The 18,162-nt window shown below is 40.0% G+C and overlaps 1 protein-coding gene across 2 annotated transcripts; it reads left to right on the top strand.

Annotated features, from left to right (window-relative positions):
• Positions 1 to 715: 715 nt before the first annotated feature.
• On the top strand, positions 716 to 16,704 carry SAMD9L (sterile alpha motif domain containing 9 like). Of its 2 annotated transcripts, XM_070615651.1 has the most exons (3): positions 716 to 1,104; positions 4,518 to 4,725; positions 11,615 to 16,704. In XM_070615651.1, exon 3 carries the CDS (start codon positions 11,637 to 11,639, stop codon positions 16,389 to 16,391), a length of 4,755 nt encoding a protein of 1,584 aa, XP_070471752.1. In that variant the 5' UTR covers positions 716 to 1,104; positions 4,518 to 4,725; positions 11,615 to 11,636; the 3' UTR covers positions 16,392 to 16,704. The 2 variants fall into 2 exon arrangements, with proteins under 2 accessions (XP_070471752.1, XP_070471753.1); XM_070615652.1 differs by lacking the exons at positions 716 to 1,104; positions 4,518 to 4,725 and adding an exon at positions 10,992 to 11,147.
• The last annotated feature ends 1,458 nt before the right edge of the window (positions 16,705 to 18,162 follow it).

Below are 18,162 nucleotides of genomic sequence, written 5' to 3'. Positions count from 1 at the left end.
AGTTGTATGTTTCAGGGCCTGGTAAAATTTCTCAAATATTAAATTTATATTTTTAAAGGTATGTATAGAAAAAAATGAAAGGAAGTAAACAATGGAAAGAAATTGTGAGAGATTGTGCTTGGATAACATGGGTTTTTTTTCCTCCTTCTTTGTATATTTTATACTTCTTAAGTTTGAAAATGAACTTTTACTATATTGATAATGGAAAAAATGTTTTAGTTTTCAAAATGTAATGAAATAAATGGTGACCCAACACACAAAAGTTTGCTGGGGTTGCCATAACAAACTTCCAAAGTCTGGGTGGCTTAACAATCAGAAATGTATTTCCTCAGAGCTCTGGAGGTGAGAAGTCTGAGATCAAGGTGTTAGCAGGATTGGTTTCTGCTGAACGAAGCCTCTATCCTGGGCTTACAGATGGTTGTCTTCTCCATGTGTCCTCTCATGGTCTTCTGTGTGTGTGTCTGTGTGCTCCTCTCTGCTTACAAGCACAACAGTCATATAGGATTAAGACCCACCCTAGTGACCTCATCTTAACTTAATTACCTCTTAAAGACCCCCTCTCCAAATACAGCCACATTCTGAGGTACTGAGGGTTAGGACTTCAAGTGAGTTTTGGAGGAGCACAATTCAGCCCACAACAGGCACTTACATCACACAGAGATTTTACTGTTCTCCCTAGCATTTCTATTTCATTTTTTTCTCTGGGGCTCCCGCCAACACACACCCAGGGATTTCTTAACTCTTATGACTTAAAACTCTGATTGGTGAGCTTTCTCTAAGCAATGGTTCAACTTTATTTGTAACTTCCTGTGATGCTAATATTTGAAAACCTTCCAGATCCAAATAAATATGTTATCACGCAAAACTGAAACTTACTGAGTTTCTACTTCCTCCTCTGCTTTTGCACTTCACATCTCACACCCTCTCAAGAAGGGTCAGAGTATAGGGAGAGCAGAACACCGCACAACTTAAAGGCTTCGTTTTTAAAAAGGATCCTACAATCGTACGTCTCCTAGCCATCAGTAGAAGAATAAGAAAGCAAAGGTTAAAATCAACTGTTTCAAGTTTCTGACATAAAAAGAGGAAGTTTTCAGGAAAATCCTGGTAAGTTACTGAATCATTAAACTTTTCTTTATTTTTTATGCCTATGAGGGGATGGCTATTTTTAAAACCTCCTGCTGTGCTTTTTATGGAAATACATGTGTTTGTACATAAACTATTACTTGTAAAAATATTGAAAGTAATTACAGATATCAATGGATTAAATAAGTTTCAATATATTTAACTGAGGCTAACTTTTTAAATGCTCTTCTGAAAAGAAATGTAGGTTAAGTGTACTTCGAGTGGTGAGAACGGGTCTGGTTGTGCAGGGCGGTGGGAAAGATGACAGAGAAACAATGCCAAGAAGTCCAGAAATTTAAGCATAAAAGATTGTAAAGGATCCTATGGCCATGTGCAATTTTGCAAAATTCTGTCTTCCAAATCTTAAGATGTTCTGAGAAGTTTTACATTTAATCAAAGTTAGCACCCTCCAGAGACTAGCTATTTTTCTATGATGTTTCCCTCACATCTATCTCATACAGTAACCTGGTTAAAACTGCAGGAAAGTGAAACTTAACTTCAGGAAAATGCAACTTAGCTTGCTTGTTTAGGTTTCAGTTCGTCAGACAATCAGAGGAAGCTGTGTTCAGCCCTCCTGGGCTAGAGCCAAGATTCTGAAGTGTCTTTCCCCCACTATCAGCTCAAAGAGCCTTGCAGAGCAGAATAACTTCTCAGGGCTTGGATATCTGGGGCGCTGCTGAGGACCGCCCCCTAAGATGAGAAGGGTGGGCACCAGTGCTTATCCCTAAGAGCTCTGCTGTCTTGGTGCCTCTTGTTCAAAACCTAAAGAGAAAATTGGAGCAGTCACTCGAGAATGGCATCCTGTAGCTCCTTTGCCAATAATTAATGTCGCTACTAATAAGATTTGTATTCACAGTTGTTTCAAACATGAAGATGAGGGAAGGAAGTCTAGGAAGCCAAGAGTTATGTCAAGGCGTTCTCAAAATTTGCCCACATCAGTCATTTTGATCTTTTCTTAGCTCCAACAATATACATGCAGATGCTTAAAATTGAAAAAGTACAAACTATTTTTTAAAAAAGCATTACTGAATGTAACAAGTTCAAATCACGATATGTTCACAACTGCTATCATGTCGGGGGAGAGAATGATAAACTTTTGACGTTATAATAGGTCCAAGGATATTATTGAAGTTTTTAGTACATCATAAGGAGACAAGGTATTGTCAATTTTTCCATTCAACAGAAGAGACTCCAGATTTGGGAAATAAATGTCAGTGACCTTATTTGAGAGGAGTATTTCTACCTCCCTGGTATCTATTGGCAGAATCTGAACAAAAGGAAGTGAGAGAAAGCTGTTGCTCGTTAGGTGGCACAAAGTGCCCTTTGCCACATCCCCTACACATGGTGAGTTGCTGGCTGTGAGAGGCCAAAGAATTATAAGAACAAGAAATGGGCTGCAGAGGGAAATTCTTTTTTTTTTTCTTTTTTGAGGAAGATTAGCCCTGAGCTAACTGCTGCCAATCTTCCTCTTTTTGCTGAGGAAGACTGGCCCTGAGCTAACATCCGTGCCCATATTCCTCTACGTTATATGTGGGACGCCTACCACAGCATGGCTTGCCAAGCGGTGCCATGTCCACACCCAGGATCTGAACCTGCGAACCCCGAGCTGCCAAAGCAGAACTTGCGCACTTAACCGCTGTGCCACCAGGCTGGCCCCTGCAGAGGGAAATTCTTGATGTGCTGCTTTGTTTCTAGAATGCTAAGCCCTATTGAAATTTTGTAATCACTGGCTAAACGAAAAGAGAGAATCTGGAGGCTGTCCTCTCAGTCTTCAGGATATCCAGAGATGGAGTATAGATGGTGAAATTACTGAAAGAGGACTCTGGCTAAGAGACAGTATTACACAGACCTGAACAGAGGGTGTCTTTGGCAAGGGGTAAGCGCCTCACCAGATCAGTTTCCCAGAGCAAAGGCAGCAGACGAAAACACCAGAAGTGCTGAGGTCCTGACCCTGAAGACCCGGAGTAGAAAGGGACCTCCAGAGGGGAAAACCTGCTATGAGAAATGGCCTCATTTGGGGACTGTGAATGACATAGCAGAAAACTGACGCAGATATTATGAAACTGGGGTACCTGGAAGGACTGGAGGAAAAAACATATTTTTAAATTTTCTTTTCCTTTTGATAAAACTTTTTACTCTCTGTGACCAGATAATTGAAGCTAGAATTCATTCTGGCCTAACTGGTAGCACAATAAAGAGATTTCCCCAGATTTCTGTCTGGGATTCAAGCCAAGTGAAATATTTGCCCTAGAGGAACGAGCAAAGACATTTGACCTACAGACATTGCTAACTCAAGGATTTTCAAAAATTCATTATTTTTAACTACTCTCAGAAAAGATGTTATTCATTCAACAAATTTTTGTTAAGAAGCTACTATGTGTGAGGCACTGTAAAATTGTGAACAAAATATACAAATCCTTGTCCTCATGAAGTGCATAGAATAATGGGTGGGACAGAAAGAAACACAAGATACATAGGTAGAAATATATGGAATATTTGATTGTGATAAGTCCTAAGTAGATTTAAAAAAAAAAAAAAAAAAAGCCAGTAGAGGGATAGGAAATGTTGAGAGGTGGGATAAAGTTTTCAGGAGGCTGGCCAAGCAGCGCCTCAGTGAGGTGACATTCGATAGAAGACCCAGGGTAAGGGTGGGAGTGAGCCCTGCAGGTATCCAAGGACAGTCCCAGGAGAGGAAACGAGCGCAGAGCCAGAAGCAGAGGCAGGTGCCACCTACAAGGAGTAATAAGAAAGTCAGGGAGCTGGAGCAGATTTAGAGAAAGAAATAAAATTAAGATGTAGGATCAGAGGGGTAACAGGATATCAGGTCATGTGAGGCTGAGTAGTTCATAAAGAGTTGGGCTTTCACTCTGAGTCAGATGGAAAGCCACTGGAGGTAGTGAACAGAATATTGGCATGATGTTGCCTTTGAACACGGTCACTCTGGCTGCTATTTTGAGAAATCCCCAAAGGACTCAATGACAGTAAGAGGGAAAACTAGTGAGGAAGCTACTCCTGTAATCCAAGAGAGAGAAGATGGGGGCTTGGACCAGGTGGCAGTGGTGGAGGTAATGGCCAGTGGTCAGATGCTGGACATGTTTTGAAAGTACAACCTATAGGATTTGTTCCACATTGAATGTGAAATGTGGGAGAAGTGAAAGAGAAAGGAGGTCTGCAGCATACTTTTGGGTGTTTATTTGTTTTATTGAAAGTATTTAAATACAGGAAGAGGTGCCATTTAGGTGAAAGATATTCTTTTCACTACTCTTTCAAATCTTCTATGTTTGAAAATTTTCATAGTAGAAAGTTAGGGGGAAAATCTGTCCCATGAGTAGTTTCTAAGCAACAGTCCAATCATTTGCATTTTAATTTGCTGCGATATTTTTTTGATGTAACAGATTCTCAACAAATATACCTCAGGCGAAACTGGAAAAGGAACAGGTCTGGTCTCCCCACGTCTCTACTTCCTTGTGGCTGCTTTCAAGGACTGACTCTTGCAAGTTCTCAAGAAAAGGCAGCTAATCTAACAGCCCGAGATCAAAGAACCTCCTGAAGACTTATTTCAAGTTGCTGATATAAAAAGTGGGAGTTTTCAGAAAAGCCCTGGTAAGTTTCTAATCATTAAAGATATCTGTTTTGTCAACTTTCTTTAAAAGCTACTTTTAAATACTAATTCTAAAATGTAAAAGCAGAACTTTGAAAATGAATATACTTTCAAGTGTACATAAGCTGTTCCAAACAAAATGATTCTAAAAGGAATGAGAACTCTCACTGCTTTTATACACGTGTCGCTAGACGTAGCCTGCGCTGATGGCAGAATTCTTTTAAAAAGAAACCTTCCAAGAAGCAGCGTGCAGAGAGCGTTTCGGTTGGAGGTGGACGGCTCTTGGGACGAGGCTAGAAGACCTAAGTATAATGTAGATAAGATGGTCAGGAATGGAAGCACACCAAACTCTGTAGAAAATTGTAGCCATGTGCAGCTATGCCAAATTCTGTCCTGGAGAGTTCAGGATGATATCGAAAGTTTACATCTAATTAAAGATTAAAACCTCCAAAGTTCAATTTTTATTTTATTTAAGGCTTTCCTTCACAACTAGCTTGTACAGAGACTATAGGGAGAAATATATAATTTTAGTGTACACTCCCGGAAAATGAAACTAACTTGCTTTGTAGTTTCAGTTCTGAAGAACTTCAGAGCAGGGCGTGGGCCTGCTGGTCTCCGGCCAAGATTGTGAGCTTTCCTGGAGGCAAGGATACCTGCAGGCTGCTGAGGTCCAGCCTCCTAGAGGTTGGGTTGGGTACAGGTGCTTGCCCTGAAAGTTTCTGGTTTCCTGCTCAGCCCACAAAGACAGAAAATAAAAGTCCGTAGGGAATGGATCCTGAAATTAAGTACTCATAAGGAGAACTCTGAGGTTCAAAATTTTCCCAGAACACAATAAAGGAGATAAGATGGAGGTCTTCTCCCCAGCTCCAACCAGAGCAACACCTTTATCCGTTTTTGACATAGAAGTTTCATGTACTTTTCTTTTGAAGAAGCAGAACAAAAACAACCAACCAAGACAACACTGGTTCGGGCCTAATTCCCCTGTACTCTGAATGGGAAAACAGGTTGGCTGAGAGAGACACAGTTTAATCACAGTTCCTCCCCCTTTGTCTACACTGTGTGGCTTCTTGCCAAACATAAAGGTCTCTCATGTTTAAAAAATATGCCAACACTCCAGGATGTAAACCCAATCAGATAACGTTCATGAAAGGACTTTATAAGCCTTAGAACAGTGAAGTATATTAAAGTTATATGTATATAAACAAACTGTCACCCAAAACAAGGTTGAAGACACTGATTGGGCCAAGGAGTTCTGTCGAAGCACTATTAAAACCTTTTTGCCCAAATCATTGTCGACTTGAATTAAAATACATAACTCCAGCCAAATATGGATCATAGGCCATATAAGATGCTCTTATACTTGACAAAGTGCAAAATTCATGTGAAAGTGTTATCAAATATATAGTAGCTTCAAATAGCTATATATCTTCTCAGCTCACATCATAGGGGTGGGCAGCTAAAAAATTTTTTGATGTTATAAATTGTCTTCATCTTTGAACAATGGGAGAACCTCTGAGATAAGGTAGAGATAAAACGACAGGCTTGTGGAGGACAGATGTCAGTCACCCTATTTGAGAAGGGTGCTTCCATCTCTCTGGTGGTTCCTGGCAGAATTAAGACAATAAAGGAGAAAGTGAGGGGAAGCTGTCTACCTGAGACGGCACGAAGACAAAACCTCCCACCATCCACGTGCATGTATGCGCGCACACACAGTGTCTCTGGGCATGTGGTGGCCAGGCACTCCAGGTGTCTGGAGTGGAGTGAGTGGAGGTTATAAAGTCAAAAAGATAGAGGAGTGGGCATATCCCGTAGGACCTTATGTAGGGACTTTGGCTTTTGCTCTGAGATGAGAAGTCATTGGAGGGTCTTGAGCAAAGTGACGTGATTACACTTACATTTCAACAGAATCGTGTTGGCTGCTGTATTGAAAATAAAGTGAATGGGTCGGGGCTTGGGGCAAAGCCAGAGTCAGAGAGAACAGGCAACAAACTACTAAAACAATCCAGGAGGAGATGATGGCTTAGACTCAGGTGGTGGCAGTAGGAGTAGCGAGAAATGGTGGGATTCTGGATATACTGTGAAGGTGGGCTTAAAAGCATTTGCAAATATAGTGAATGCAAGCTATGTGCAAAAGGAGGAGCCAAAGATGCTGCCAAGGTTTTTGCCTTGAACAATTAGCAAGTCCCATTAACTGATAAGACTGTAGGAGGAGCAGTTTTGGGGTAGAAGGGGCAGATATCAAGAGATCATTTTTTGCCATGTCAATTTTAAAAGGACCATTAGACATTCAGGTGGACACGTGGCAAAAGTGGTTAGATATATGAATCTGGCGATCACAGAAGAGGCCAGGGCTGATGATATTAATTTGGGATTCATGGGCATACAGATTTTATTTAAATACAAGATGGAGGAAATCCATAGGGAGAAACTTTAGATAGAAAAGAGACTTCCAGGTGTTAAGTCTGAGAGGCACTCCAACATTTAGAAATGGAGAGTTAAGAAGGAAAGAGCAGAGGAAACTGAGAAGGATTCAACAGAAAGGGAGGAGAAAAATTAGGAAGGCTTGATGTCCCAAAAGCCTGGGAAGAGAGTGTTTCAAGAAAAAAAGAGCAATCACTTCTTTCAAAAGCTGCTGACAAGTCAAGAATTATTTTTTAGCAAAGCAAAGCGCAGTTTCAGTGGAGTGGTGAGACCAAAACCTGATGGGAGTGAGTTCTAAAAGGAATGAAAGAAGAAAAACAAGAAATGGGAGTACAGACAGTACTGTGGGAAGAAAAAGAGAAATACAAGGCAGGAGAAGAGTCGAAAGAGTCTTGTTTAACATGAAAAAAATAACATATTTTTGTGCTGAAGGGGAAGATCTGGTGGCCAAGGAAAGACTGAGGAAGCCAGAGAGAGAGAAGAGAATTGCTGGAGAAACTTCCTTGAATAGAAAAGAGGGATGAAAGGGCTAGCACACCAGTGGAGAGGATGATCTCACTAGGAGCGTGGACAGTCCGTTCAGAGAGCAGAAACTAAGAATATATGGACCCAGTAACAGGAGAAAAGTCAAGAAGCAGGTTGGTGGTAGATGTAATTTTAGGAGCTCAGGGAAGCTCTCTTCTGATTGCTTCTATTTTCCTAGTTTCAACAGGAAGTAAGATTACAGGTGAAAGTGACAATGTTGAGGACCCATTGGAGATTTGATGAGAGAGGAGAATGTGAAATAGTCATTTAGGACAGTGAGAGAGTGAATAAATAGAGAAATAGAGCATGATAGCTGAAAGCATGAACAGCCCACTGACGGATAGTGGTCATGACTTTCAAGTGAGACCAGTCAGGGTGTGGAGGGTCATTGTCCAGCCATGTTCCACTGAGCTGACATAGGCAGAGCAATGGATTGTGGTATAAGAGGAAGGAGGAGAAAGCAAGTGATTATAATGACTGAACAAAAAAAATCAAGCTAGTCATGGGGCAGTGCGGGGGCGGGGGGTGAGAACATAAGGGGGAGGTAAGGAAAAGAGAGAAAGTAATGAGATGGGTGGATTATAGGTCTTGGTGTTAAAGAAATATTAGAGTTGGAGCACTAAAGGTAGTGAGTCTGAGGGGCAGGAGATGGTAGTGAGAGTGAGGTGTTTGAATCTGAGATGATGAAAGGCTTGTAGCGGCTGGTGACTCTATCAGTTTGCTAGGCCTACTGTAACAAAGTACCACAAACTGAGTGTCTTAAACAACAGAAATGTACGTTCTCACGGTTCTGGAGGCTGGAAGTCTTCAAGATCAAGGTATTGGCAGGGGTGGTTCCTTCTGAGGGCTGTGAGGAAGAATGTGTTTCTTGCCTCTCCCCTAGCTTCTGGTGGTTTGCCAGCAATCTCTGGCATTCCTTGGTTTGTGGAAGCATCACTTCAATCTCTGCCTGCATCTTCACATGGTGTTCTGCCTCTGTGTGTGCCTCCCTGTCCAAATTTCCCCTTCTTATAAAGATATCAGTCATCTTGAATTGGCGCCCACTCTAACTCCCTCATGTTAACCACTTACATCTGCAACGACCCTAGCTCCAAACAAGGTCACGTTCTGAGGTACTGGGGCTAGAACTTCAAGACATGAACTTTGGTGGGGTGGGGAAGGAATCACAATTCAACCTGTATAACAATTATGATAAGGTCAATAGTGTGATCATGAGAGTGGAGATGGGTGGAGTCAAGATCGTTAGACAAGAGGCAGTCAAGAGGGTGAAAGGCCAATGTATTGGAAGGATCAACTATGTGTCTATTGAGTCACCAAAAATTATGACAGGAATAGTGTCTGAAGGCATGAGTGCCTCTTCCCTTCAGCTGCCTACAGAAAGGAGGTCAAAATATATTTAAAGGTATAAAAAGCAAGTATTCGGCAAATTCTCAAAGTATGAAATATTTTAGAACTAAAGTTTAAAATAAAGTGGGTATTCATATTTTTTGATTCAGTGTTTTCTCCAAAGTGACTTCAAAATAATCTTTCATTAGGAATATGTTTATTAACAACTGTTTATGCTCTTGGCTCCATATAGTGCTTGTAAGGCAGAGTTCCTCCCTTCAGTCTTACCTGAGATGACATATAAGCCCTCTTCAGAGGAGACAGGAGGATCAAGGATGAGCTTCCCTGGCCCCCAGGTTTGAGGAGTCATCTACTGGTCTGTAATTCCCTTTGCCCAGGAATTCTCTTTGGCAAGACCAGTCCCTGGCTCCAGGAGCAGCAGCAGGTACAGCCCTCTGCTGGAGCACCATCACACTCATACTCCTTAGACCCACTAGATAGACCTCTGGAAGGTCCACCAGGTAGACTATCCCTTATTCCCTTAACTCTGCCCCCCCAGACTTTCTCCCTCCAACTGCCTCCCACCTACGCCAGCAGCCCCCTTTAATGTTACCTGCCCAATCCAATGTCCCCACACTTCTGGTGGTATTCCCTCCTCTTCACAGGTCTCAGTCCTTTGCTCCTCACTGTGTCTTGCACAAAACACTTATCACAATTTGTCATTACAAACTTTTTTGAGTGTATGTGTATGAGTTTTGTTTTTTTGTAATTTCCTCCATTGGACTCTAAGTACCACAAAAGGATTTCACATCTCTTTTGCTTAACACTATTTTTCTTAAGTATGATGCCTAATAGGTGCTCAACAAATATTTGTTAAGTAAACAAATGATACCATTTAAGATAAAATAATACTTATCTCTGGTTACAGTATGTGCACTAATTCTTGTGGAACCTCTAAGACTTCTTCCATCTAGCCTGTGAGTGAACAGAATTGATCATCTGACATATGTTTGTAATATTCATAGTGCCAGTTGCTCATGGTTCTGCTAATTAGCTCAGGACTAGATGTGTCCTACAGACTGAAGCCTGAGTGACTAAGAGGATTCTAGACTCTAACGCACCAAAGGGTTTATCCAGGCAGGTAGAAGCTGCTGTGCCAGTGGTTGCATGCCTATAGACAGGGTAAATCATTCTGGTATGCTTATGGTATTCACACTATAAATGACTAACACGGGTTTACTCTCTGGCCAGTCACAGGGCTGCAGGCTGAGGCCTCAGTTTAGCTCCTCCTTCACATTTGACCTCAAGGAGAGCTTCGGAAAAGATTTTACAAGAAACTCCAAACACAGATGGGTCGACTTTGCAGTTTAGCTAGACTTTGTGACTTGTCATACATTAAATTTTTTAAAAACCTACGTTCCTTAAATCTTTGATTTAAAAATTTACAAATCTTTTTAAATGTTTGTATTTTCTTTTTTTGTGGTTTATTTTAATATTTTTGTTTTGTTTGATCCTTAATGCTTTTAGTCTATTTATTTTAATAATACTTTCACTTTCTTGTTTCCCTTATTTAAATCACTTTATTGATTCATCTTTTTAATTCTGATTCAGTAGGTCTAGGGTGGGGCCTAAGAATTTACATTTCTAGCAGGTTTCCAAGTGATGCAGATGCTGCTGATCTTGAGACTGATTTTGAGAACTGTTCTGAACCTTATCTGCACAATAGAATAACCCAGACAAATTTTTAAAAGTAGTAATGCCTGAACTGCCTCCCAGTCCCTCAACCAATTAAATCAGTCTCAGAATGTGGAGCCCCCAGTGATTCTAATGTTTAGCAAAAGTTGAGAACCCCTGTTCTATGGTGTTCTAGGATATTCATCTCTTGCGATTCAGCAAAGTATATGATTGTACGACCTTCATTAGTCTCATACCAGTAATTTAGGCTGAAATGGTTTTAACGAAGTTAAAAACATATATTTTCCTTATCTAATTTCAGGCAGACCAGGCCAGTTTGAACTACAGTTAACTCTTTTGGTACCTCTGAGAGCCACAAGAATTACCCAACCAAACCAAGTATCCTAACATTTTGCTACCATATCCCCCAGAGTTCCAGCTCTAGTGGCCTAACAGCTTGAGTTCCAAAAGACAAAAGGTGATGAGTTAACTAATTGCTTTGTTACTATGTAACAAACATGGCCAGCTTTCTAGCTGTGCATGGAGTTTCCTGTTCCCCAACCCACCTACACTTACCTAGTTGCATATTTTGAAGTTTATTTGCAATATTTGGTTATGGGAACCATTTTCTGTGTTACTTAAGATTCTTATTTTAACTTATAAAAACCCAACTTTCACCAAGTTAAGCCTAAAATTATTATAAAGATAAAGGGGGTGTGTCACCATAGTTAGCAGCTACTGCTTATTTCATAATCACAAATATAATCACCTAGGAAACAAAACAAGGACACTATAAAACAGTTAAAATAAATAACAAGCAACTTAAGAGTCAGCCTAGAAGAATATTTTATATATGTTATTTATATGAAATTATATACATAATTGACTATGTGACTTCAATGATAAAGTATAATACTAAAATACGTATTGTATTACTTTTTCCAGGGAAGAAAGTTGCAGCTTTGATATGAACGAACAAGCAAATCTACCTGAAATGACCAAAGACTGGACCAAAGAGCATGTGAAACAATGGGTAACCAAAGACCTTAAGATTGGTGAGAAATATGGGCAGATTCTGCTTAATGAAGAAGTGACAGGGTTAGTCCTGCAAGAGTTAACCGAGAAAGACCTTATAGAAATGGGGTTACCACGGGGTCCAGCAATTTTGATAAAACGTGCATATAACAGATTGAATAATAGTTCCCCTGAAAGTAACAATCAGGATTCTGGACAATTAGATCATACAAAATCCTCCAAAGAAGAACACAAAGAAAAGCCACAACAGACAAAAAAGGAAAAGGAAAAATCAACATCATCCAATATTGATCACAATCTCAGAGAGACCAGAGATACCAAAGAACAAGAATCAATTCTTATGAAAGAAAATGCATTAAATGAAGTAGTGACTAAAGACAAACAAAAGAATAAGCTACAAGCTGAACAGTTGACTTGTATGCCATATCCTTTTGATCAATTTCACGACAGCCAACGCTATATAGAACATTATATTCTACAACCTGAAACAGGACCACTCAATCTCATAGACCCAATACATGAGTTCAAAGCACTCACAAATACAGAAACAGCTACAGAAAAGGACATTAAGATGAAATTTAGCAATGAAGCCTTCCGATTTGCATCAGCTTGTATGAATTCACGCACCAACGGCACCATCCATTTTGGAGTCAAAAACAAACCCCACGGAGAAATTGTCGGTGTAAAAGTTACCAGTAAAGATTCCTTCATTGACCACTTCAATGTAATGATCAAACAGTATTTTGAAGAAAGTGAGATCAAGGTAGCCAAGAAGTGCATTCGGGAGCCAAGGTTTGTGGAAGTCCTACTGCAGAACAATACACCATCTGACAGATTTGTCATTGAGGTAGATGTTATTCCAAAACACTCTATATGTAAAGAAAAGTATTTCTATATTAAGATGCAAAACTGTAAAAATGAAAAATGGAAACAAAACGAAGATCATTCACTGTTTGTGAGAGACGGGGCTAGCTCTAAGGATATCCTGGCCAATGGCAAGCAACGGGATACAGATTTCAAAGCATTTACGCAAAATTTAAAGTCACTAGTAACATCTAGAAAAGAGGCTGAAGAAGAATATGAGGTGAAGGCAAATAAGAAGGAGAGTGAAGGACAAAAGCTGGTTAAACTTCTCATAGGAAACCGAGACTCACTGGATAATTCATACTACAACTGGTACATTCTTGTGATAAATAAGTGCCATCCAAACCAAACAAAGAACTTAGATTTTCTAAAGGAAATTAAATGGTTTGCTGTGTTGGAGTTTGACCCTGAATCTCAGAGCAAGGGGGTCGCCAAAGCTTTCAAAAAAAGCCGCGTAGCAAACCTTCACTTTCCAAGTCAGTATGAAGAAAAGTCGACGCCCATGAGGGAGAAGATTTCTAGTCTGAATCTTTACCAGCAGCCCAGCTGGATTTTCTGCAACGGCAGAACAGACCTAAAAGATGAGCGGCATAAGCCTTTAGAACCACATTTATGGCAGAGAGAAAGAGCTTCTGAAATCAGGAAGCTGATTCAGTTTCTCACAGACGAAAATGTAATGACAAGAGGGAGATTTTTGGTAGTGTTTCTATTACTCTCTGCAGTGGAAAGCCCAGGAGATCCCCTCATTGAAAGCTTCTGTGCTTTCTACCAAGCTCTCAAAGGAATGGAAAACATGTTGTGCATCTGTGTAAACTCACAGATTTATCAACGATGGAAAGATCTACTGCAAACAAGATTGACAGTGGCAGATGAATTAGCAAACCATAGCATTTCCACTTTAAATTTAGAATTGATCAACAGTACTATTCTTAAACTAAAACCAGTGACTGAGTCATCAAGAAGGTTTTTGCCCTCCAGTGGGCTTTCTTCTGTTATCTTAGAGAAGAAGGAAGAAGATATCTTGACTGCACTGGAAATCCTCTGTGAAAATGAGTGTAGGGACACAGACATAGAGAAAGATGAATTTAAATTCCAAGAATTTAAGAAATCAAAAGAAGAGTACTTTTATCGAGGTGGCAAAGTATCCTGGTGGAACTTCTATTTTTCTTCTGAAAATTATTCTTCGGCATTTGTGAAAAGGGACAGTTATGAAAAACTTAAAGATCTGATACTGTGCAGGGCGCAGTCCCCTAAGCCACCATTTGCAAAAATCGTCAATCTTTATCATCACCCAGGCTGCGGCGGTACCACATTGGCTATGAATGTTCTCTGGGACCTAAAGAAAAACTTCAGATGTGCTGTGTTAAAAAACAAAGCAACAGATTTTGCAGAAATTGGTGAACAAGTGACCAGTTTGATTACCTATAAGGCAACCAGCCATCAGGATTACATTCCTGTACTTCTCCTTGTAGATGATTTTGAAGAACCGGAAAACGTCTGTGTTCTACAGAATGCCATCCAGACCATTTTCGCAGAAAAAGATTTGCGATACGAAAAAACACTTGTAATTATCTTAAACTGCATGAGATCACAGAATCCTGATGAAAGTGCAAAATCAGCATACAGTATTGCACTAATGCACCGACTTTCTCCCAAGGAACAAAGAGCTTTTGGGGACAAACTAAAGGAAATTGAAAAGCAACACAAGAACTGTGAAAACTTTTATTCCTTCATGATCATGAAAAGTAATTTTGATGAAATCTATATAGAAAATCTAGTCAGGAATATCCTAAAAGGACAAGATGCTGACAGCAAGGAAACACAACTCATTTCTTTCCTTGCTCTACTCAACTCTTATGTTATTGATTCTACAATTTCAGTATCACAGTGTGAAATATTTTTAGGAATCATGTACACTAGTATACCCTGGGAACCTGAAAGCCTAGAAAACAAGATGGGAGCCTATTCTACACTTCTAATAAACACAGAAGTCACAGAATATAGGAGATACACAGGTGTGCGCATCATTCATCCTCTGATTGCCATTTCCTGTCTAAAAGAACTGGAAAAAAGCTATGACTTAGATAAGTGTAAAATTGCACTGAAGATATTGAAAGAGAATTTATTCTATGATTCTGGAATAGGAAGAGACAAATTTCAACAAGACGTGCAAACTCTTCTGCTTACAAGACAGCGCAAGGAGCATGGAGATGAAACAGACACTTTGTTTTCTCCATTAATTGAAGCTTTACAGAACGAAGAAATTGAAAAGGTTTTAGTTGAAGGAAGTATTCGATTCCCACAAAATGCATTCATTTGTCAGGCTTTAGCAAGACATTTTTACATTAAAGAGAAGAAGTTTAACATTGCTCTGGAATGGGCAGAACAGGCCCAAAAGAGAGCACCTAAAAATTCCTATATCTCAGATACACTTGGTCAAGTCCACAAAAGTAAAATCAAATGGTGGTTGGGTGAAAACAAAAACTGTAAGGATATTACCGTCAATGATCTAACACATTTCCTAGAAGCTGCTGAGAAAGCCTCAAGAGCTTTCAAAAAATCCCAAGAGCAAACTGATAGGAAAAACTATGAAACAGAGGCCTGGTTGCCACAGAAGTCCCAAAGAAAATATGTCATGTATAATACAGCTGGTTTCTTGGGTGAAATAGAAGTTGGTCTTTATGCTATTCAGATTCTTCAGCTCACTCCTTGTTTCCACAAAGAAAATGAATTATCTAAAAAATCTATGGTAGAATTTTTATCAGGAAAGGGGAATATCCCTACGAATTCAAAAAGTGAATATTATTTGGTTCTTAGGAAGTTCACATCTTACTTACAAAATTTACAATCAGATTTGAAAAGGTGCTTTGAATTTTTTGCTGATTATATGGTTCTTTTGGAAATGAAGAATACCCAAAAAGAGACAGCAGAACTCTCATTAAACAAGAAAATCAGTCGTTGTTTTAGGAAATACATGGAACTTTTCTGCCATTTGGATTTGGGTGTGTTACAAAGCAGAGAGAGTCAGTTACTCGAAGAGGAGAATTGCAGGAAAGCTCTAGAAGCATTGAGAGCAGATAGGTTTTCTGGACTCCTGGAATATCTTAATTCAAATCACAAAGAGGTTGCAACCACTATGGAAAATGTAGTGAACAAATACACCTTCCTATTGCAGCAAAACCCAAATAAACAGCTGACAAGGGAGAAACAAAATTTCATTTTGGCCAACATTATTCTCAATTGTCTAAAACCCACCTCCAAGTCCATTCAACCACTTAGCAAGCTAAAAAAACAGCTCCAAGAAGTGTTGCATATTGTAGGACCACATCATCAATATCCAGACCCTTATTTCTTGGCCTGCCTCTTGTTCTGGCCGAAAAATCAAGAGCTAGATGAAGATTCCCAACTAATGGAAAAGTATGTTTCATCTTTAAATCGATCCTTCAAGAGACAGTACAGCAACATGTGCAGGTCCAGGCAGGCAAGCACTGTTTTCTATCTGGGGAAGAAGAAGGGTCTCCACAGTCTTGTTCACAAGGCCGAGATAGAGCAATACTTTGGTAAAGTACAAAATACAAATTCCCTCTGGCAAAATGGAGACGTGTGGGAAAAAAAAGAAGTGAAAGACCTCCTGTGCCGTCTAACTGGTCAAGCTGAAGGCAAGCGAATCTCTATAGAATATGGAACAAAGGAAAAAATAAAAATACCAGTGATATCTGTTTATTCAGGTCCACTCCAAAGTGGTAGAAACATAGAAAGAGTATCCTTCTATCTAGGATTCTCCATGGAAGGCCCTCTGGCATATGATATAGAAGTAATTTAAGAAGAGAGATTAACGCAAATATGTTTATTCATATCTCTCTCTGATTTTGTTCCCTCTCTCTATTCCTATGGCATTTTGATAACGTTATTGGCTTACCTCTAATCCCAGATTTTGCTTTTGTTTCCCCAGATGAATTATAAGCCTTTTTAGGGCAGGAAATGTCTCCATACGCAGAGCTTGGAACACAGTAGAGTCAATTGTTGAATGTTTTAAGTATGCATTTTCAGACTAACATTTAATTAAAAAGTTTCAATTGGTATCCACTGTTCACATCATATCTGGTTGTAAGTCAATAAAATCTGTTTTAATTGTATCACTCATGAATTTTCTGAAATATGAATTATTTCTTCATTGTTAAAGCAGAGATTTAATAAGATGAATATGGAAGAGAAAGCCCCTCCTTAGTTTATTGAACTCAAGCCCAGAGATTCACACCAGAGTGCCACTTACCTCATCTTGGTATCAATAAAAACATACGTGAAAGGTAAATATTTTGTTCCCATCCTTCCTCTACCCCTCCACACACACAATTCTTTGTAACCCTTGCCCTTTGCCCAAATTACTGGTTCAGAAGGTAAAAGAGAGCAGGAAACAACGTAGTCACAAGCTTGAACTCTCTCCATCCTCTTGCTCCCATTACAGATGAATCTGTTTCTTTGGCCCTTCTTGCCTCCTGTCAAGTCTTATCTCCACCTTTTCTTTAGTCCCATCTCCCCGGCTTCTTTTTTCCATTCACTACCCTCTTTGCTCTCTTTATTTCTCAACCTGTGCTACATGCATGCTGTTCTCTCTGTCAAATACTCCTTTATTTTCATCCATTATTTTCCATATGGCTATTCTGATTTGTCCATCACAACTCAGTCTGAGTCAACTCCACCAGGAAGTCTTCCCTGACCACTGTAACCCCTGCCTGATTGGATGACTTCCTCATAGCAATATGTGCTCTCAACTTTCCAGCTCCAAGAATGCTATCCCAGAAGCTTGCTCCCAGACTCATACTGGATTTTAAGAGATATCCATTGCCTCTCAAGTGAAGCACATGCTAATATAGATTAAATTGAATACTTAACAAATATATGTTTATTTATCCACTTCTTTATATCGCCTTATAATGTAACTTAGATATTCCAGGCCTCAAACCCAATTCCTCTTGTTGTCAAGACGTCTGTTTCCTATCAGGGTTCGTCTCGTCAGTATTTCTATGAATCTCTGGGGAATGCTCACTTGATCCACGAACATATCCCTGTTGCTAGAAGCCACATCTGCCGCTGATCCTGCTCCAAATTGCTGCTTCCATCTTCCACAGTCCACCTGTCCATCCGGCAGCAGGCTCTCCCAAGTGGCTGTACTCCTGAAAGTGCTCATAGGCCTGTGCGCATGGGCATGTCCCTTAATCCTACACAGCTCAGCTAAGACCGGGCTACAATATTTAGCAAGACTTAATTAAAGGCTTGACATAAGAGAAAAAAGTTATAAAAGAAGGAGGCAAAGCTGTTAATTGTTCCTGCTATCCCTGACTATCCTCAGAGTGCATAGGCCCTGCTCTTCTACAGGTTTTCTAGGGAGCTTCTCTCTCCTCAGCCCCCCTCTCAACAGCTATGTTGCAGGGTGGCCCTTGCTCAACTCTACCAGATGAGAGAACAGTTGAACATGAATCCTTGACTCAGAGATTGAGCTACAAACCCTCTGAGGTCCCCAGAAAGAATTATGCTTTTTCTGAAAAGAAATATGGTATGCAGTGATGTCACCCCACCCACAATGAGAACAAGGT

The sequence above is a fragment of the Equus przewalskii genome, chromosome 4 (assembly GCF_037783145.1).
Source record: "Equus przewalskii isolate Varuska chromosome 4, EquPr2, whole genome shotgun sequence".
NCBI classification, from domain to species: domain Eukaryota; kingdom Metazoa; phylum Chordata; class Mammalia; order Perissodactyla; family Equidae; genus Equus; species Equus przewalskii.
Note: the sequence above shows the minus strand (reverse complement) of the source record. Positions and strands in the feature narration are given on the sequence as shown.